The 22,377-nt window shown below is 49.9% G+C and overlaps 1 protein-coding gene across 14 annotated transcripts in view; it reads right to left on the reverse strand.

Moving 5' to 3' along the window:
- The window catches only part of TNS3 (tensin 3), a 353,662-nt gene that overhangs the window by 73,419 nt on the left and 257,866 nt on the right, over window positions 1-22,377 (reverse strand). For all 14 annotated transcript variants that reach the window (XM_033194200.1, XM_033194198.1, XM_033194194.1 and 11 more), the window contains one exon: window positions 15,593-16,849. In XM_033194200.1, the coding sequence (XP_033050091.1) occupies window positions 15,593-16,849 (1,257 nt within the window). The remainder of the gene's footprint in view (window positions 1-15,592; window positions 16,850-22,377) is intronic.

A 22,377-nucleotide genomic window follows, 5' to 3' on the forward strand; every position in this document is an offset into this window, starting at 1 on the left:
AAGGTCTCCATAAACAGCAAGCTCCATACCTCTGCACTGCCAGCTCAGAGAGCTCTTGGATTCCTTCCTGTGGACAGAGGCAGGAGCAGCCAGCAGTCCCAGGTGGGGACAAGGATCAGGTCTTATTCAGCTCCAAAGTCTGTCCATACTGAGACACCCTGGGGGTTCAGTACTTCTTTGCTAAGTCAGTGAGCTCTGAAGGGGTGAAGAGGTGAGGGGTGAATAGGTGAGCCCTGGGCCACCTGTTAGGAGCCCTGGCCCTGAGAGGTAAGGAGGTGAGGGGTGAACACGTGAGCCCAGGCCACAGGTTAGGAGCTCCGGCACTGAATCACTGACTTCTGAATTATACCCAAAGGAGGCCCTAGCATTTAGTAAAACTCTCCCCCTACCCCAAATCTTTCTTCCAAAGTGACTGATTTATAGTTTTCTTTAGTTGATGTTCTTTCTGATGATAAAGAAACATATGGAAGCTCCCTGGAACCTGTGAAGAGCCACATATCTCAATGAAGACACACATGACTTTTACATTTCTTTTTCCACACTGAGGCTTAATTCCTGAGCACTCTCCAAGGGAATCATTTAATTATTTGAGTCCATCAGTTACTTCTTACACACTTCACATCAACGTGAAATGACCAGCACCTGAAGCAGTCTCCTCCTGTCCCCTGGCCTCCCTCCTACCACAGCCCAGCACCCCCTCCTTCTCCACCCTCCTCAGCTGCCCTGGTCTTGCTTGGGACCACGAGGGGCCCCCTCCTATACCCATCCTTTGCTTGGGACCACGAGGGGCCCCCTCCTATACCCATCCTATCCTTGAGCTTCTGGTAAAACTGCAGAGGCCAGCAGTATAGCCTCAGGACTCACTCCGCAACCTGCGGCCCTTCCTACTCACACCTGCAGAAAGGAGAGGTAACAGCCTTCACTGAGAGTATCACATTATGTGCATCAACAGGAAACAAACAAACAAAAACCACAGATGACAAAATAAAAAAATTCCAAGGTACGGCAAAGAACTGGCTGTAATGCAATGAGACTGGGCAGCTTGAACAATGAAATCATGAACTGAATAATGATATTGTTAAGACCTATTCTCCGAACACTACTACAAAACTGGCCATGCCTATATACTTTTCTGGTAAGAAGTCAAATCCAGGAAAAGAGAAGAAAAAGGAGACCTCATGGGAGCAGGAGAGAGCTGCCACCACACAGACGGCTGTCACCTCTGGGAGGAGCTGATAAGAGGACAAGAAGGACCTTGCCAGCACTGAGGAGCACCTGCGGGGCTCTGGGCGATCCGCCTTCCCACCCCCAGTTCCCCAAGGTACCCCTTCTCAGAAAAACCAAGGAGAAAGGGAACGAAACCCAAACTCCCACACAGGGCTGTTCACGGGCAAAGGGCAGCTCCCAAAGCCCTGGGGGGGGCCACCTGCATCTGCCTGCACTCATGGCACCCACACCCTGCTCGCTCTGCTCTCTCACACCTGTGCCCACCCTGCTCCCAGCCTGAGGCCCAGGTGCTGGGGAAGAGCTGCCCTTACTTCCCTGCTGGTTCCCAGCCAGAAAAAAAAAAAAAAAATCCTGCATCCTCTCCTCACAAAGGCCGTGAGTACTCAGTGCAGGAATCTCGGGCTCCTTGAGATCCCCGGTGAATAGAGACCCCGGTGATCTGCGGGCAACGTGCAGCTTCACTCACTCCATGCAGCTGGGGTCTCTGTGGAGGGAGGGACAGGCAGCGGCTTTTTCTTTACATAGTCTTGTGCCCCTCCTGTCGTGGTGACATGCTTATTGTCCACCAAAACATGGCATGGTGACGTGGTCTCCAAAGGTCAAGTGACTGGATGCTGTCCACCTCCTTGGCCAGTCCCTACACCGGGCATTCAGCTGTCTTCACCCAAGCCTCCTTTCCTGCAGACACTGGGTGCTACCCACCCAGAGCCTCGGGAACCATCTGACCTCGAGTGTAAAATGGGACACATACCCCAGAGTCCCCCACACTGCCACTCCCAAAGACCAGCACGTTTCCTCATTTAGCAGTCTCACTGTTATTCACGGGTGGAGCTGGCATCAAGGACAGATAAGGAAACGTGCTAAGGGCTGCCCAGCCAGCAGGCTGCCAGGCTGCGCAGGGTCACCTGAGACTGCCATGCCCAGGATCTGGGATTCACCACAGGGTGCAAAAGGACACTGAGTCTGGGAGGCAGGAGGATGCTCAGTCATTCCGGCCCCACAAGGGGAACTGGGGATGGTGGGGCCTCAGCCCCAAGTGCATCCTATGAGGTGCCTTATCCAAAGCCACCACGACAGGGTGGAGGACCGTCAGGAGGACGGTCCTGACAGGTAATCCTCATGTGCTCCGAGGGAAGAGCAGGAAAGCCAGTCCTTGACTGGGGACACCCGGGGACCTTGTGAGAAGGGGATGCATCGCCGTCAGAGCCCTGGAGAATCAGGGATTCAGGCCAAGACGTCGGGTGCTGCACTAAACACATGCGGGACTGAACTCAGCCCAGCCTGGGGGTTAGCACTGTTGCCATCAATTCACCTCTGAGCAGTCTGAAGTGCAGGAGAGGGCTTCTCAGATCACTTAGCCAGAAAATGTTTTTAAAGTTTTGTTTAAAAGACCCACAAAGCTCTTGCACAGCTTTCCACTTTGTCCAAATACACTGAACTCCCAATTATGTAAACTAATTCAGAGTGCGAATTAACACATCCCGATTGGTAAGTCAGTACTTATGTTGACCCTGAACTGTGATTCTGTGATTCAGACTGCTCTTGGAGACTGATCTTTGCCAGCGCACGGCAGATCCCGGGCCCTGAGCCTCTGCCAGGAAGTGCAAGGGGGGAAGGGAAGGAAGATGGGTGAAGCGTCCAGGAGCAGACACCCACCATGTAATCCATTCATAAACTTCATGTCACCACATCCTCTCCACTGTGGGGTCACACAGTCCACTCTGCGCTGGTCAAATAAAGCCACCACCCAGGTGGAAGGCGGCCCAGAGAATCGCCTGCCTCTGCCTCTGATAACCGATACGTGACTATTGGCTGTCCTCTAAATTCCACAGCAGGGTCACAAATCCTGCTCTGGTCAGAACCACCCTGCGGCACGCTCCAGCCTCAGTGAGCCAAGGGCCAGCTCTCCTGGAGGCTGGGACACGCACCTAAGTTGAGAACTGCAAACACACAACAGAACTGCAAATATACAACAGTGGTTCTCAAAGGCCGTTGTCCACATTTTATCACTAAAATCCTGAAGCTCGGGCCTCACCCGTGAAGTCAGAACCTCCAGCGGTTAGACCTAAGTATCAGTCTTTTTAAAAACTCCCTAGTGTTTCCAACACACAACCAAGCTCAAGAATCACAGCAGGCCTCAACCCTGAATTTGCACTGCATTATTTGGGGAGAGTTTTTAAATCAAGTCTGACATCCAGGCCCCACCAGGGCCAACTCAATCTGCCACCCACCAGAGGTGGAAGCAGGTACCTGCATTTTTAGCATCTGCATTTTTAAAGCTCCCCAGGTGACTCCAACATGCAAGGCAAGGTGTCCAACCCCTGTTCTAAGAGATGGAATCTGCTCCTGGAGCAAATCTTCAGGATGCAATATTGACTAAGAGAGTAGACCTTCAGTGCTCTTACACAAAAGTAACTAGGTAAAGTGGTGGATATGTCCATTTGTTTGACTGTAGTGATCCTCTCCCCATGTATAGGTATAACAAAATATCATGTTAAACACCTTAAATACATACAATGATAAATAAGTTAATTAAAACATAGAAAAAACGGGGCCAGGCACAGTGGCTCATGCTTATAATCCCAGCACTCTGAGAGGCTGAGGAGGGCGGATCATTGGAGTCCAGAAGTTCCAGATCAGCCTGGGCAACATGATGAAACCCTGTCTCTACAGAAAAATACAAAAAAAATTAAGCTGGCATGGTGGCACATGCCTGTCGTCCTAGCTACTCTGGAGGCTGAGGCGAGAGGATCAACTGAGCCCAGGAGGTCAAGGATGCAGTGAGCTGTGATCACACCAACTGCACTCCAGCCTGGGTGACAGAGTGAGATCCTATCTCAAATAATAAATAAATTAATTAATTTAAAAAATAAATAGAACAGATGAAAACTCATGACATGCTAGAACATTACCTATTTTAAAACATGCCTTCTTTCATTTTCTATCTGGGCATTAGAAGGTAAAGTCCCCATAAGCTACTGATTTATCTTGATATGGTCCTCTAGGAATGAAGTGCAACATCACACAGGTGTGCCTGATAGGCTCTGGAAGCTCCTTGCACTCCAAGGAGTGAAAACAAATCACGGGCAAAGACTGCTTCATGGTGAACTTGAGGCCTCCAGACTTCAGCTCATTCACACACACCCACGAATCTTTTCAAGACAGTGCGTAAAAGGAGGCAAAGTGGCACGACAAGGACGCCCCAACACTCTTCCCAGCTGAAATGCTCCCAGAAATGGTTTTAGGGGCCTTCTCCCAAAACTGAAACAGGACTGATTGACCAGTCCCTTCCACCTGGTGGGCACAGCCTTAAAGAGCTGTGCAACTTGCATTTTTTTTTACAAAGTAATGTGTTAGGAAATCATTAGCCAGGGTTCTGACAGACATATCAAGACCCACCCAGGGAAGAGCCTTCTGGTCCCAGGCCCACCCTCCCTCAGTCACGCTGTCTCCATGCCTAACCCTGATTCTAAGAGGGCGCCGACAAAACTGCAACAGAAGGTGAATGGAGGGAATCCCATATTTTAGATTGCAAAATTGAAAATTCTTTCCACTGGGAAACACTGAAGTCCATGGCTAGGTGGTGGCAATTCTAAAAAGGCATATTTAAAAGGGAAATGATATGTCCAAACAACGAAGCCCTCCAACATAAGAAATGTCAGCAATACCTCGTGTTTTGTAAGTCAACTGTAACCTAACGTGCAGATGTGAAAAGCTGCAACCCACAGAAGGGGGACCCCCGCCTGCTTCACACACTGCCCTACCTCAAAGACCCCAAAGACCCCGTCAACGGAGCTTCTGTACGGGCTTCAACTCCTGCCTGTTCACAGGGATTAGTTTTCTTTTTGGATCACCCCCCATCACGTGACCTTACTGGCCTCTTCCCCAAACACTTCGCCTTTTTTTTTTTTTTTTTTCCTGATGGAGTCTTGCTCTGTCACCCAGGCTGGAGTGCAATGGTGCGATCTCAGCTCACTGCAGCCTCTGCCTCCCAAGTTCCAGTGATGCTCCTGCCTCAGCTTCCTGAGTAGCTGGGACTACAAGCACGCGCCACCATCCCCGGCTAATTTTCGTATTTCTTAATAGAGACAGGATTTCACCATATTGACCAGGCTAGTCTTGAACTTCTGACCTTGTGATCCACCCGCCTTGGCCTCCCAAAGTGTTGGGATTACAGGCGTAAACCGTGGCGCCTGGCCAACGTTTCCTCTTTTAATCACCATGGTGTTTACTATCCCGTGCCTCCGGACGGATACAAGGGCTGTCCACCTTCAGGGCCACATAGGCTGCGCTGAACGTAAGTGTGGCCACGGGTCCACCTGGCTGATGAACTCTGGGGAGTGACGCAGCCGGTGACTTCTGGCAGAGGCTGTGGGAGCCAGGAGTGATCTAAGGAGTGTGGGTAGCCTTGGGTGCACAGAGAGGGCTCATCCCTCATCCCAGGCCCCATCATGAGGCCCACATCAAGCCACCATGCAGTGGACATGTGGCATGACTGGAAAAGAGCCATGTTGCTGGGAAGTTGTTATAAAACTGCTCCACCCTGACAGAGGGAGAGAATTCTACCACCACCTACCTAGGATTCCATAAATTAGCAGTTCCCCTGAGCCAGCACTCAGGTTGTTAGGGTCACACAGACCAGCCCACTTCCAGTGCCGCTCAGGCAGTGCTTCTGCGGACAAATGAAACACGCCAGAGACCTGGTGATACCAAATGACTTTCAAGCATCAGGGGGGAGGTTGCCCAACAAGTTAGAGAGCGGCCATAGGACCCACCAGTTCCCCAACAAGTTACAGAGCTGCCACAGAACCTAGCAACTCCTCTCCTGAGCAACACCCCAAACAACTGAAAACAGGTGTTCAGACAAACACGGGCACACCCATGATCACAGCATCACCATTCACCAAGGCCAAAGGTGGAAACCACCCAGGTCTCCCTCGAGAGAGGAATGGATAAACAAACTGTGCTCTCTTCCTGCTGTGGAATATTGCTCTGCCGTAAACAGTACTGAAGCTCCCACATGGGCTATAACACAGCTGGCTTGAAAACATCACACAACACGTCACAGGAGTCAGCCACAAAAGGCACATATAGTGTGATGCCATTTATGTAAAATGTCCACAGTAGGCACATCCCCAGGGGCAGGAGGGGATGAGTGAGTGTCAGGGGCTTGGGGAGGAGGTGTGGACAGGAAGTGACTTCAGGGGGTATAAGGTTTCCCTTTGGGATGATGACAAATTTCTGAAACTGGATACTAATGATGGTTGCACAGCAATGCAAATGTCTTTACTATCACTGAACAGTACACTTAAAAATGATTAAAATGCTAAATTTTATGTGATGTGTATTTCACCACAATAAAAAATGAATGAGTATTTTTTAAAACTGAGGGACAATTTCTGTTTTCTAGTGTGGGCCGGACCAAAGATTTTCATCTCAAAATGCAAATGACTTTATTGTGAATTACTTTATTTGTATTTTCCCTTTGACATGAGTGTTAGCATGTTAAATTTAGTTTTTAGTATGTGCTTAAGGAGGTTACATTAGCTATGACTTTCATCTCAGGAGAGTAAAGATGGCATCAGAAGGTATCTGTTATAGAAACAATACTTCATTTTGGGCCTGAGCCAGTGAAGATCCCTTGCCATGGCTATCACGGGCAGTGTAGACAGAGCAGAAGATGGTCTGCAATCCACACCTCAAAGTCCCAGAAGGCCCAGATAGCACCTTCTCCTCTGTGGCCCGAGCCTCTCAGCAGTGTCTTCAGAGCGCCCGTCAAAGTGGCGGGGTGGGAAACCAAGTCCCCCTGCTTTGGAGAGTGAGAGTCTCTGGGGCAAATGGAAATGATTCATCAACTCTAAAATTTCAAAGTTGGTTTTATGCAATAAAAGAAAGTGACTGCAATGGCAGTTTCCCAGAGCAGACTTGAGTTTCTCATTCTAAAATATTTTCCGAATTGGACACCCACAGTGCTCCCTGTAGTGCAGTGGGCTGACTCGGTTATTAAATGTGCACTCACATACACATGGCTTGTTCATATCCACAGCCCTAAAGCATCGGGGTCTGAAGATCGAGAGGAGCTGTGTCTAGTCCTGACCCCTGGGCAGGAGTCTCTTTTTAGAGCTCTCAAGTCACATAAATATCCCATTTCTCTCAGCCACCCCCAGAGACTGATGCTCACAGATGGAGAAAAAACCTTGTCTTGCCTGCGGTAGCAAACAAAGAGCAAGAGTCCCTCGTGGACACATGTCCAGTGCCAGGGGCCCTGGCTCCTTGGCTCCTAGACCTCCTTTACCCTGGTTCTCTGTTGTGAGTACCAGGAAGTCCCTCTTATAAGACCTGGGTCCTAGGACCTCACCCAGCTGCTTGGAGGGTGCAGTGGCCAAGGGAAGCCTCTCAGAGAAAAGGTGACCCTGGGCTGACTGTGACCATCCAAAGACAGATCCTGAAAGGCGGAGGTACTGGCATGAGACCTGGTCTCTTGCTGACACCTGAGTCCTTGGAGGGCTCCAGGAGTGTCTATGCTTGGTGCTGCAGTCACTCCTCCATCCTCCACCTCAGATGCGCATACCCTCCCATGCTCCGAGGGTCCGACACCGGCAGGGTGACGCCCGTAACTGGGGACTGCTCAGTTATAACACACAGTACGGAAATAACGACGCCTGGACCTTTAGAAAGTACTGTGGATTCCCTGTGTCCCCAGCATGACTCTGAAACCCCCATATCCAGATCACTGACAGCCAAATCCAAGGCCCCTTCATTCTTCCAATGTCCAGCTGCTGCGGGGACAGGCGCTGGGGCCCACTTACTCACTTCCCTCCCTCTCTCCTGAGATTCTTCCTCTGCAGAGTTGGAGGCCAGTGCCACCCCACGGCACCCCCATCCTGCCTAAATGCTATCCTCCATTGTCTCTGGGCCCCTAATGGAGCTCCCGGGCTCAGTGCACCTTCTCAGTGCCTTCTCTTCTGGTAAGACAGTGACCATGCGAAAAAGAAAAGAAAAGAAAAAAAAGCAAGCAAGGGCCCAGCCCAAGATTCCGAGGCTCGCCTCTGCCCTCAGGGAAGAGCCACGCCCCTTGGCCCCCATCCTGGCCCTCCATAGTGAGGCCTATCTGCATCTCCAGCCTCACTCCCTGGCACCGAACTTCCCTGGCACACTATGCTTTCTCACAGTCCGCTTCTCCTCCAGACCACCTGCCTGGTAAGGATCCCTCAGCCTCACAAGGCCTGGCTGAGAGGCTCTGGCTGAGCACCCCCGGCATGTTCCCCAACTCTGGAGTTGAAATGAGATGGGACTGTCCGCATGTCTCTACTTTGTGAGGCTGTGAGCCTTCTGCCACGGAATCAGAGCTTGCAGATGACCTGCTTTCTAACCCTAAAGCGCTCTTCCAGCTTTCACATTTGGTTCCTTTGGTTGGGGTTTAGCATACAATTTAAATCAACGAGCACCCCATGGTCAATTATTAAAAGCTGACAGTTTCCATTGCTCTGAACTTTCTTTAGGATGCACAGGTTATCAGCCATGGGTTAGCAATAACAGAGCAGGTGCCGAGTCTGGGAGGGACACTGAATGCCTGGTGGGAATGCCACAGCACTGTCTGCAAGCAGAACAGGGCCTGCCAGGTTCCTGTCGTCACAGGGTGGAGGTTGATGTAACATGAATAAAATATTTTGACAACATGAAGCAAAGAGCCCTCAAGGTATGAAAAAAAAAACCCACAGAACTGGCTTTCTGCCACCCGTGGAATCATAAATTTCAAAGGTTGAGTCATTTCTTTTGTTACTGGGATATCATCAGTTGAAATCTTCCCCCACTTAAAAGGGTATGATGCAAAAAACCCACCACGTGCAGGCTGAAACCAGGCTGAGACCCAGAGTGGGGCGGGGACAATGAGCCTGGAAGCAGCACCCAGTGCAGGCTGAAACCAGGGTGAGACCCAGAGTGGGGCGGGGACAATGAGCCTGGAAGCAGCACCCAGTGCAGGCTGAAACCAGGGTGAGACCCAGAGTGGGGCGGGGACAATGAGCCTGGAAGCAGCACCCAGGGCCTCTTCCACAAAACACTGACGGCGGCAGAAGTCAGATCAGAGTGAGGGAGCAGGGCCTCATGGCTGGCGGACACTTGTGGGGAGCAAAATGCCCCCGAACCAACTGCCTGAATCTCACCCATTCTACAAGAATGACACAAAACCGTGCTCACTGGCACAGAGAGCACCCAGGTCTCAGCCACCAGAGCTTTGTGATATCCCACCTCTGGACAGCCTCTCTTTGGTCTTGTGGGTGGGCAGGGCTACTCTACATTGTCCAGTGATAAATCCCCCTCAGTGCCCATTCAGCAGAACAATTCTGGTCTCGAAACGATCATCTGCAGTTCTGCCTGTCCCAGACCCCTGTATCTGCAAACATATGTCGAACTCTTCCTGCATGCCAGGGGAAAAAAATAATGAGCACTTCCCTCAAGAGGTTTGCCGGCTGGTGTAAGAGGGTGAGCTTAGTGGAATTAGGACACGGCCATGGGGTGCAGTCAGAGAGATGAGAGCTCTGTTATGTGTGCCGGTGAAAATGAAGGTACTTAAAACAGTGTAAGCACTCAGAGTAACAGTTCTTACTATTTCCAACATCATCAACATCACCATCACTAACACCACCATAAACATCATCACTATCATTACATTCATCACGGTCATCATCACCATCACCAAACCATCATCACCACCATCAGCATCATCACCATCATCACAGTCATCGCCATCATCACTGTCATCATCGCCATCAACATCACCACAGTCATCACCATCATCACCATCACTATCACCATTATCACCATCACCATTACCACCATTAACATCATCACCACCATCAACATCACCACCATCATCAGAGTCATTACCATCACCATCACCACCACCAACATCATCACAGTCATCACCATCATCAGGATCATCACCATCACCATCACCATTACCACTATCAACATCACCACCACCATCACCATCATCACCATCATCACAGTCATCACCATCATCACTATCATCATCACCATCACCACCATCAACATCATCACAGTCATCACCATCATCACCATGATCAGGGTCATCACCAACATCAGGATCATCACCATGATCACCATGACCATCATCACCATCAACATCATCACCACTTTCAACATCATCACCATCATCATTGTCATCACCACCATCACCATCAACAACATCACCATCATCACCATCATCACTGTCATCATCACCATCACCGTCATCACCATCACCATTACCACCATCACCACCATCAACATCATCTCCATCACCATTGTCATCATCACCATCACCACCACCATCATCACAATCATCACCATCACCATGATCATCACCATCACCATCATCATCACCATGATCATCACCATGACCATCACTACCATCAGCAGCAGAACCATCATTATTATCATTGTGCTTATGATGAAAGACTTTCTTAGGAAATACTTAGCCTTCACATATAATTTTCATCTCATAAATAATGCAGGATGCCCAGAAGTCCCCCGGAGGTGCACTGGGCAATGCTATTCCCAACTCTCTACCACAAGTGGTGGTCTTTCTCATAATGAGGACATAATCTGCAAAGAGTGAAAGACTCTGGTAACTTCAGGATGCTGAGGTCTCTGTGACAAACCTTCAGCTACTGTCAGAATTAAGAAAGCTGTGTAGCAGTCTGTGTCCATGGATGAGATGGAAGGCAGGACAGCAAGAAGGGGCTCATGTAGACATGGCGCTCTCAGAACTTCCAGTCTACAGTTTCCCCTTGTGAGCAAGACTCAAGATAGTCTCCGGTCAGTCAGGCATTGCCGCACCATGTATGGGGCTGACCCTCAGGCACACAGATGTGGAAATGACTCCCCTTGCAGGGTAAGTGATGGTACCATTCTGGGCATGTCATGAGCCTTTCGGACATGCCAGGATCTTTCCTATTCACACATGGAGCTAAGCTGAAAGAGGAGGACTCCAGCTCAGCAGCCCTGGTCTCCTTTGGCTGGCTGAGGAGGTGGATATGGGTTGGGGGATCTAAGATGCCTTCAAAGTGCAGGCACTCCAGCAGCATCCCCAACCTTCTGGCGATGTCCCAGAGACTCGGAACCAGCTGCTTTGCTACCACACTTGTTCCTGCTAGGATCTAGTGATTTTTGTTTTCTGCTGCTTGCCAAAGTAGCCATTTCCTGTTGAGAAATGTCATTACTGAAATTTAAATTTTAAAATCAAAAAGGGTTCCAGTGTTTTCTATACCTGCCAGGGAGGGAAGAAACAATTCCTTCCCTGCTTAGCTACAGTGCCTGAGAGCTATAGAAGTAAGCAATTTTTTTTTTTTTGAGCCAGAGTGCTTGCTCTGTCACCTAAGCTGGAGTACAGTGGCGCAATCTCAGTTTGCTGCAATCTCTGCCTCCTGGGTTCAAGTGATTCTCCTGCCTCAGCCTCCCAAGTAGCTGGGATTACAGGCATGAACTACCACGCCAGGCTAATTTTTGTAACTTTAGTAGAGACAGGGTTTTGCCATGTGGACCAGGCTGGTCTCGAACTCCTGACCTCAGGTGATCTGCCTCCCTCAGCCCAGTGAGCATTTTTTAAAGGGATTTCTATCAGGTCAGAAAGTCCTGGACTGAGATCCAAAAGCCTGCCATGTAGGCTGTTCAGAGACCACCTCTACACTGTGTAAGCTTTTTACACTAAATGAAGTGCAAGTCTCAAGGCTTGCTCCATCTCCCAGCTTGGTGCTTACCTAGCACAAGAGGCACGTCCTGGAAGAGGAAGCGGAGCTCCCAGGAAAGGGATGGCTCCCTCTGCCCTGTTTCCAATGCTGCAGCTAACCCTTCAGTGTCCATTCATCACTGCTCATGGACAGTTGCTCACGTGTCAGGGTTCTTACAAGAAGGTCACTTCCCAATTTTAAAAAGCTCTGGGGGAACTGGTACCCAGTTTTGCTTATATCTAATCTTTTGACATTTTAGTTCTGATGCTAGAAAAAAATGGACACATGGTCCGAGATGCCTGTCAAATATGCATAGATTAATAAATACTTTATATTTGTATTGTCAATACCCAAATATACACTGAATTTTACTGGTCTATTGCTGAGATATGAAAGTCCTTCAACTTCAAAATGATAACTAAATAACTTTTATAATAAAAGGAATTAAAGAGGATCTAAAATCAAAATCAAAATGTGTTACTGGGTTGGACGCAGGGGCTCACGCTTATAATCCCAGCACTTTGGGAGGCTGAGGTGGGCAGATCACGAGGTTGGGAGTTCAAGACCAGCTTGGCCAATATGGTGAAACCCCATCTCTACTAAAAATACAAAAATTAGCCGGGCATGGAGGTGCGCACCTGTAGTCCCAGCTACTCGGGAGGCTGAGGCAGGAGAATCATTTGAACTCGGGAGGTGGAGGTTGCAGTGAGCCAAGATTGTGCCACTGCACTCCAGCCTGGGCAACAGAGCAAGACTCAAAAAAAAAAAAAAAAAAAAAATTATTATTAAAGTAATGAGTTTGGTTGGGCGCAGTAACTCACGCCTGTAATCCCAGCACTTTGGGAGGCCAAGGCGGACAGATCACAAGGTCAGTAGATCAAGACCATCCTGGCTAACACGGTGAATCCCCGTCTCTACTAAAAATACAAAAAATTAGCCGGGCACGGTAGCGGGTGCCTGTAGTCCCAGCTACTGGGTTGAGGCAGAATGGCATGAACCTGGGAGGCGGAGCTTGCAGTGAGCTGAGATCACATCACTGCACTCCAGCCTGGGTGACAGAGCGAGACTCTGTCTCAAAAAAATAAATAAAAATAAAAATAAATAAATAATGAGTTTACCAAGTAATTTAAAAACAGCCAATCTGAGAGTGGATAATATGATGTGGCTTTCTAAAATTCCAGGCCTTATAACTGTTTATTTGCAGCAAGAACGGGGAACCAAAAGGATGGAATTCAATCAATTGAAAGACATATTAACCTCAAGAGACTACTATATGTTAACCTAAGCCATGGAGTCCTTTTCTCCACATACACTCAGATGCCTCCAGCCTCCTCCAAACCTACATGACATTGTTATCCAGGAGAAAAGACTTCTGATTTTAATGTTTCCAAGTAACTTCTTTCAAGAAGGTTTGGTGAAGTAAGTCAGGTGTGATACTGCAGATAGTTTTGTTCCCATTGGCGCCTTTTTTGTAGACGCAGAATTTCCCAAATATATTTGTTTAATGCATCAACCTGGACCTATTGTTCAGGAACTGCTACCCTGCTGCGGTGTTGTGGTTGCTATACAGCTGTATTGTAAAGTCCAATAATCTACTCATGGGGGACTCTCCAGGCTCCTTCAAACTCCCAGCTCAGGATATACAAAGACGGAGTTACTCAGGCAGGCTGGAATGACAGCTGTTTGCTCAGTCACACCCCTAGTAAGTGAGAGGTGGATGTGGACGAGCCTTTCTTCACACCGTCCCTGGGCCAGCACTGGGATAGGGTTTCCTTCTCACAGACGGAGTGAAGAGAAATTCACAGAGACACTGCCCTTTACACACGTGCGTCACTCAGGCAGCCCACGGCACACTCAGACCTGAAGCCAGGACCAATATCCGCAGAGTGTGAGGTCCTTCCCCCAGACCACCCCAGACCTGAGTTGGGACTGTAGTCCTCACCTGTGTGACTCCAAAGAGGATGGAGACACTGAGTCCACACCGCAGGGCACTGACATTTGCTCTGCTACGCTGGTGCCATGTGAACCTAGGCGGGCCATGTAACCTACTGATATCTCCGTCAACACGACTATAAGGCAGGGACTGGTGCCTGCAGCCAGGGTGCTTAGGACGATGACATGGGCCAGCCCACCTAAACCAAGAACCACGCGGGCATAAGTGGTAGCATCTCTCATCAGTGTTACCAGCACATGGTGGGAATCACATGCACGGTGTCACATAGCCATATTCTCCCTGGTCCTTTACCTCTCTGGTCTTCACTTTTAGAGGTAAGTCCCTCTAAGGAGCCAGCGGCCCCCATTTGCCAACACATCCCAACGTGCCAATGTGGGAGGCCCTGGCACCATATGGATGCCACACTCTCTGGCCCAAGGTTATCCTTGGGTCCTGGTCCCTGCATATCACTGCCAGGGCTCCCAGAACACAGCTCTGTCTCTCCACCTCCTGTAGCCTCCCAGCAGCCCCCAGGCATAGCCGCTACAGCCTGGCTGCCCTCCCCTGGTGTGCACCTCTGTGCAGGAGCTTCCAGACCACATGATCTCACCCACACAGTCCCCTACTGAGACAACCCTGCTCCATTTCAGTGCCCTTCTCTGCCTGCTGAGTGTCTTCCCTGGCCGACATGACCACCTCCAGCTCTCTGGTCCCCTCAGCTTTCATGACTTCCCAACAGAAAGAACCTGGTCCCAACAGGCAACTTGCCCCATTACATCGATGCAGCTTGAAGATAGTGCTACTATAACCCAGGCAGAGGTCAATGCCTGTCCACCACTCCCAACTCTGGCTCTTCCCAGGCCTCAAAGGTAGGCAGAAAGGCCCTGTGCTGGTTTCTAAACCACCAGCCTCAGGGGAAAAGGACACGTATAGTCTTGGCCTCTCTGCGGTTAGCATGACCCCCACCTGGTTTTGGGGCATCCCCAGGAGGCCCCTGCACCTGGCTCCATGGCTCTGGGTCCCACCACAGCTCTCAGTCCCCTCACCCATGAGCCTGCTCCCCCAAGCCCCTCCCATCACTAAGCTGCTCCCCGTGGTAGAACCCCTTGTGGACCCCAAGCCTCCACCCAGCCACTGCCTTCCGTAACCAGTCCCCCCACACCACCATGGCCAACTCTGACACGTGTATTTGTAATCAGAACATTTTATACCACGACTGCTTAAACACTTCCTGTGACAAAGCTGTCTGAGGGCTCAGCAGTCCTCTTCCTCTCCAATCTTCAGCCCCATTGAAGTAGCTGGCATTTTTCCACAAAGCCCTGATCTATACCACAAGGACAGAAGTAAGTATGCTTCCTTCGTAAATCCACTAACACTCATGAAGGGAGAACGGTTTCACTGTGAAGCCCACTCTGCAATGAAGGCATGACCGGCCCTTTCCAGTGGAGTGCATGCTGTCCTTGCCCCTGCACTGATGTTAACAGCAGGTCTTCTGCCTGGTTCTCTCACCCTCCAAATCTCCTACCAAGGGACCACACCAGCATGACAGCATTTGGATCCTAGGCCAAAATTCACGAGAGTTGAAACTGCAAGGGAAACGTCCCTCCCTTGTGGGTTTTGCCAAAAGCGAACCTACTAGGCTGATTTCTCATCACACATTAGCCTCCTGTGGAGCACCTCCCATGGAGCCCCAGCTCACCTTGCCGCCCAGGGGTCCTGTTGGGGCCCTCTCCCGTGTCAGGCAGCCTGCTGCTTGCCCGGAGCCCACCTCCCACGCTGTCCGGAGACACAGAGCCATTGGCCTGGCTACTGAGGGCATTCATGTGGGTAGGGATGGGTTCGAAGGTGGGATCCAGCTCCAGGATCAGCCTGTTGAGCTGTTCGATGGACTGGTCGATGTCCAGGGTGGGCGAGCCTGGGGAGGGGCCTGTGCTCAGCTCTGGGCCAGCTCCATTCACAACCTGGTCGCCTGGAAACCTGGGTTTGAATGCTTTGCTGGGAGAGGGCTGCTGTGTGTCAGAGGGGTGTGGCCCACTGCCTACACCCCTCTGGACAGCCACCCTACTGCTGGTCCCTCGGGTGGGGGTGAGTGGGACTCTGGGCTGGGCCTGGACGAGGCCCGGATTGTCTGCAGGGCCGCGGCTCACCAGCCGGGCCTCCCCATCGGGGGCGAAGCTGTACTGGTGAGCTACAACCATCTGCTGCTGGCGCACCCAGGTCTGTGTGGAGTAGCTGCTCTGCCCGTAGGCCTGCATCTGGGAGGACACTGAGGGCTTTCTCAGCAGGGGCTGGGGCTGCTTGGGTTCTCGAGTCCCGAAAGTCCGCTCCCGCTCATAGGGGCCATCCATGCCAAGGCCCAGGTCTGGAACAAGGGTGCCCTGTGGATCTTCACCAACGTTGCTGCCAAAACCGTCAGATAGGAGTGAGTTCTGGCTGCTCTTGTGGCAGGTGAAGGGACCCAGGTGGGCCGACTGCGGCCCTTCCGAGGAGGACAGGGTCCCAAGGCTGTCCACACTGTGCAGGTCGTGGTGGGGCATCTCGTCATCCAGAATGTCCGTCTCCCGGTCCTTCAGAGCAGCTTCTCCATTCACATGAACCTGGGCCGGCACCACGTGGCGGGTCCCACTGTACTTGCTTCGAGCATCAGTCATTTCCTTGAGGGAGCTTCCAGGATCCTCCAGGCCAAAGCCACTGAGCAGCTGGTCCAACTCGGCCTTCTCCTGGGCGCTCAGGCCCCTCCTGGTTCCTGGAGCCAGGCGCTCTTCCGTCTTATCAGTCCTGGCAGAGGCTGTAGAGTGGCCAGAGTCACTGCTGACAGACAAGGTGTGGTCACTGTGGTCTGGGCTGTTGGTGGTCGGGACGGCCTGGGGGCCACCTGGGATGCCAGGATCCGAGGAGCTTTTTTTCCTCACCTTCGCATAAAGGCTGCCATCGACAGGGCCCTGCGTGTGTAGCACTGCGGGGGAGAAAACCAGAGAGAGGCTTTCAGTCCGGGATGAAAGCAAGCCTCACACCCTCGGAACGAGTGTGTGCATTTGTCTAAACAAATAAATGGATTCAAAATATGATTTACAATAAACAGGGACAAAGATCCCTCTAAGATCACAAAGTTTTATATATACTCTGGAGGATGCCAATGAAAAGGCATTCAAATAAACATTTCAGGTACTTGAATCATTTCTACCTTTCCATGCAGAACAAATTGTCATTCTGAACTCTGGGAATCTTCACCTTTTGAATCATCTTGCCTTTGGGGCTCATTGTTAATTTCATCATGACTGTGAACGCTGAGCCCAGCTCGGCTCATAAATCCCCAAGAATGAACTGTTCATATTAGACAAAGAAGAGCTTCCGTTCATAGACCTGTCTAACATTTGTTGAGCATCAGCTAGGTGCTGGGTAGCAAATTCCTATTAAATTGAATGTCTTGGTGAAACCTGTCTCTACTAAAAATACAAACATTAGCCGGGTATGGTGGTGCATGCCTGTAGTCTCAGCTACTCAGGAGGCTGAGGCAGAAGAATTGCTTGAACCTGGGAGGAAGAGGTTGCAGTGAGCAGTGATCGTGCCACTGCATTCCAGCCTGGGCAAGAGAGCAAGACTCCGTCTCAAAAAAAAAAAAAAAAAAGGAAAAAAAAACTGAATGTCTGCTCAAATGTCAATATGAAATTCAATGAAAAGAGAAAGTGCAGGAATTGGTTTGGGTCTTCCTGTTTGGCACAGCAACTTTGGGCCAAGTAGGTGCCTGGTGAATGTCTCAGGATCATAGACGCTTGAGGCTGACCTGTATGCGCTGATTTCCATACATGGAATGTCAAGAAAATAAAACTTTGAACTAAAGTGTGGGCAGGAAAGGCTGAAGCATCGGCTGCTATTATTAATCATGGCCATGACTCTGGCATTCTGGGACTCCCGAGCCTCAATGTGCTGACTGGCCAATTGCCGCGACCACACACATCGGGTCCTTGCCAAGAGCCTCCTAAAATAAGCTGGAGTTTGTAGTCAGCACATGCCGCACCCCATGGGCCTCCCCCACCTTCTACTTTCTCAACTGTGAAATTGCAAGCATTCCACAGCCAGGGAGCTGCTGGTGGTGGGAAGCCCACGCTGCGTGGGCACCTGGAATTTGAGAGACGTGAGCCACTACCTAACAGCAGTCACTGAGCCTGGCCCAGGAGCCCTCCGGAGGGACCTGCCCTGAGCATGTGCCTCATAGCCCCGGGCTCCAGGCTGATGCACCACCATGGTCAGCAGCTGCTGGCTTTTTTGAAAACACTGGGACAACGTGTTAGGACAGAGTCCCGAGAGGTACTGGGGTGTGGTACTGAAAACACGCCGATGTCAGGCTTGCTTCTTGTTTCAACCGTGCCCAAGGGAAAGCATGCAGAGAAGCAGGGAGTGGGGAGAGTGGACACGGGTACGGGCCCATCTGCAGTGGCCGTGACTCCCATCCTAAAGTCAAGCCTAGGGAAGGGAGGGTCTGGGAGTAGAAATGCTACACAAAATGCTGAAAATAAACCAAGTCTTCAAGGCAGGGAAAGTGATGACAGGACATATGCCATGGGATTAATTCAAGGTAACAGCCTCAGTAACAGCTGCTGTTTTCTGAGTACCTTTTATTGACAGGGCAGGAGCATCGTGCATTTTCTCTAATTTTCACAGTATAACCTATTTTCTTGTTTATCTATAAGGAACTGAGGATCAAAGAGAATAAATAATTTGCCCAAGGTCAGGCAGCTGCTAGGAGGTGGAGGTGGGCCTAGAACCCAGGTGCACTGGCCCTGATGCCTGTGTGCTCCTGCTGGCCCACTGCCCACCTGCTCAGAGAGCACTAGGAGGGCACACACCTGGAGGCTCTGTCAGTGGCCCTGCCCACAAAGAGGTGGCACTGAACTCACATTGCTCTGACCAGGGATTAGCGAGTGACCAGGCTTCAGACCAGGCAGAGACTAAAACACCTATTTCGCCCAGCTCTGTGCAAATTAAACAAAGGAGACATCTGGAAAGACTGGCCTAAATTATAAGGCAAGTGCAAATATCACTTCTACAATTTCAAAAATGGAAAATGCAATCCATTTGTTAATGCAATCACTAGGCGATTGTGAAGTAGAGTGGTCCCTTGAAGAAGCTCTGGCATCAGATGGACACTGGTTCAAATCTCAGCTCTATCCTGAGTCTACCCTTAGGGTTCTACCAACTGGTGCATTCATCTTGACTTTCAGCTTCCTGGCTATAAAATGAGGGTGTGGGTAGATGGTTCTATGAAAAGGTTGACCTGAGAATTAAACGGCATAGCACACGGGTGAGTGTCTTTATAGGCCGTGAGTAAACATCAATTTAATTTGATTTCTGTTTAGATTTCCTGTTACCAGGAAAATTTAACAAATGTAAGACCTGATAAATCCTTCTTGCTGTTTTCAGAGCGTGAGAAGGAGGTGCTGATAAACAGCTTCTGCTCCGTGAAAATGACAAAGACTACTCCTCCTCCTCACGATGGAGGGTGCTGTATGGCCATCAGCCCAGTCCCTCCCACGCCTGGCTGGCAGCCAGGACACACACTGCAGGGCCACGCAGCCCGGGGCATGAGCCTACCCACTACAGTCACAGATTTCACGCTGCTAAGTCTATATAACTTCCCGCACCCTTCTCCCTAAATCTGAGTTAAAATAAATTGGCACAATAACGTAAAAAAAGAGCCCAAGAATGAGTTGTAAAACAATTCTTCTAATCTAAATTAAAATGCTGTCAAAAAGGGCTTATTAATGAGTCTGAGGTGGAATCCTTCAGCTAGCTCCCTGCCCTGCCTGCTAAGAACAGTACGTGATTAGAAGGCTCTGTACCAAATGGTAAGGCAGAGGATAGTCCCTCTCCTGTGGAAGGGTATGAATAATCCTATTTTATTCGTGGTAGAAATCTTAAAATAATAATAGATGCATTAAAAACAACAACATTTCCATTACCATTGACTATATACTCCATCTATGTCAGGCCTATTCTGAGCCCTCCAAGCGGAGTCTCATCAAATCCTGACAGCCCAGGTGGTGTTCAACCACCTTCCTATTAATACATGAGAGCACAGCCATGGGACAGAGAGGGTCCAGTCCAGCCCTATCCAGCGTCAAAGACAAGGCTGGACTCCTGCTAAACTTCCTGCTACACACATATGTAGTTTTCTACATCAGAAAATGCCCAATAAATGTTAAATGTACAGGAAAAGAATATGAAACATTATCAGGTGAATTCCAAGATAGGACTGGTCAATCTTCTGAATCACTCTGTAGCAACACAGATCTTTCTAAAGGTGCAGAGCTCTGGGTAGGCCAGCCCAGGAGCTCCACAGACAACCCCCTGTACCTACATCCCAGTGGTCTTCAGTGGGGGCAGGAGAGTCAGCCTCAGGGGGAGGGAAGGAGAAGGGGCCTCTGGAACACACTGTTCCTATCCTGTTTTCTTGTAAAGGACTATCACTTTGCAAAGAAAGAACTTGAACTTCAGTTGGACAAAGGAGACAGCTGTTTCCCTTTATCCTTGAAGATGGGATCCCCATTCCACCATTTACTCTGTGTGTGTTCATGGTCATGACATTCAGGCTATTCAGTTTCCTGGTTTTACATTTATAAAATAGAATGCTTCCTATCTTTCAATGGAATGAAAGACACAAAGATGCTTTCCATCTTTCTCTCAAAGTTATGAGAACTAGAGAATATGGACATAAACTACCCAGCTCATAGGCTCCAAGTAAGAGCACTCATAATTACTATTAAAGGCTCTTCCCATAGTGGACAGGGCCTGGCATCCTCTCCCTGGACTCATCTCTTCACTGCCTGCCCTGTTCCCAGCAGTCCACTGCAAGCATGCACCTGCCCCGGGGCTTTGGCTCCTGTCCTTCTCTGCATCTCATCTCCCTCACCTCCTCAACAGGTGCTGCCCTGACCACCCTTTCCTCACTGGGTTTTTATCCGGAGTACATACTTGCATTCAGAAGAACTGCACCTTCACCCACTGGGACTTAGGCTCATTGAGGGCAGGGGGTTTGCTTTATTTTGCTCTCCCTTACATTTCTAGCATTAGAGAACAGCTTCTGACACCAGGTGAGTATTGCGTGAGAGGCTAAAAGTTTGAGCTTTTTCACACATGACAAAATCTGGGGAGCTATTTTGGAAAGCTCAGCTGCCTTAGCAGGCAAAACAAACAAGCAAACAAAGAACCACCACCAACCCAAACCAAACACACACACAGCCCACAAGGATTTGAAGGTAGAAGAGCCGTGCAGCCCTTGGCCACCTGCAGCCCAGGTGTCCCCGCTCTCTGGGCCTTTTCCCAGGCAGCACAGCCAGGTCCGCCCATTCGTGAGAGGTGGAAACAGGGCGACCATTGCTACTGACCTGGCTGGTCTCCAACTGATAATGAACACAACTGGAAAAGTAAATGAAGTCACCCAATTTAAGGGTTCTAAATTCCAAAGAAAACAAAAGTCATGACCCTAAAGGTTAGCCCATTTGCCCATGAAGCAGGAAGCATGGATCGGATATCCAGGGGACATCTGAACATTATCTGGACACAATGTGCTCAGAACCAGGGCACAAAGATTAATGAGACAGAGCCCTGGCAAACAGCGGGTGCAAGCAAATGGCACCATGCTATCTGCCATTTCCAATCTCCTTTATCCTCCTGCCACCTGTGAGGTTGGCGTTTCATTGCTCAAACCCACACAGCTCCAAGTGGCAGGGCTGGGTAAATATCTGTCTTCTGACCTCTGTATCATCTATCTTCTCACCTATGAAACTGTTGCCTCTACACTGGGCGCACAGGAAAGAGCCTCACCTAAACACTTTCTGCCACTGTTATGCTTTCTAAGATTCAATGCAAAAGCTGCAGGACAAGAGCAATAAAAAGAGAATCCTGCCTAGAAATGAAACCTAACAGGGGTGTGGAAGCAGGGTCATTGCATGGCTGACTGCCAGTCTTGCCAATGAGAAACCAAACAGGAGCCCGCACCCTGTTGTTTGCAGCCCCCAAAGGTGCTGATCCATCATTAAAGGATACCCTCCTTAATTGATGGCAGAATGCTACTGATAATATGGTTCTGGTTTGGAAAAGTGACATAGAAAGTAATTTTCTGCATCCAGACCAGAGAAATGACATAGCCAAAAAAACTCCCATCTGTGGTTCCTGGACATGGGTTGTGGGTGGGGTTCGTGGTGCCCTGACGAACTCCTAGGGGCAGGGAGAGTGAGGAGCCCCTACTAGGGGAGGGAGGCTGCAGGGCTTCAAGTCTCCACTCTGTCTCTGGCACTTGACGTGCTATCAGGGCTGACACTGCTGTGAGGAGGTGGTGGGGTAAGGACAGAATTCTCAAAGGTGGGGTCCTGCCACTCGTCTGCCCCTTTCACCTTTTTATATCCTTAAATAATATATTTTAACATTTTGCTTCCATCTCAAAGGGAGTATGGGGAAATCTGAATCAACCCTCATTCTGCAAAT

The sequence above is a fragment of the Trachypithecus francoisi genome, unplaced genomic scaffold (assembly GCF_009764315.1).
Source record: "Trachypithecus francoisi isolate TF-2019V2 unplaced genomic scaffold, Tfra_2.0 Lachesis_group4, whole genome shotgun sequence".
NCBI lineage: Eukaryota > Metazoa > Chordata > Mammalia > Primates > Cercopithecidae > Trachypithecus > Trachypithecus francoisi.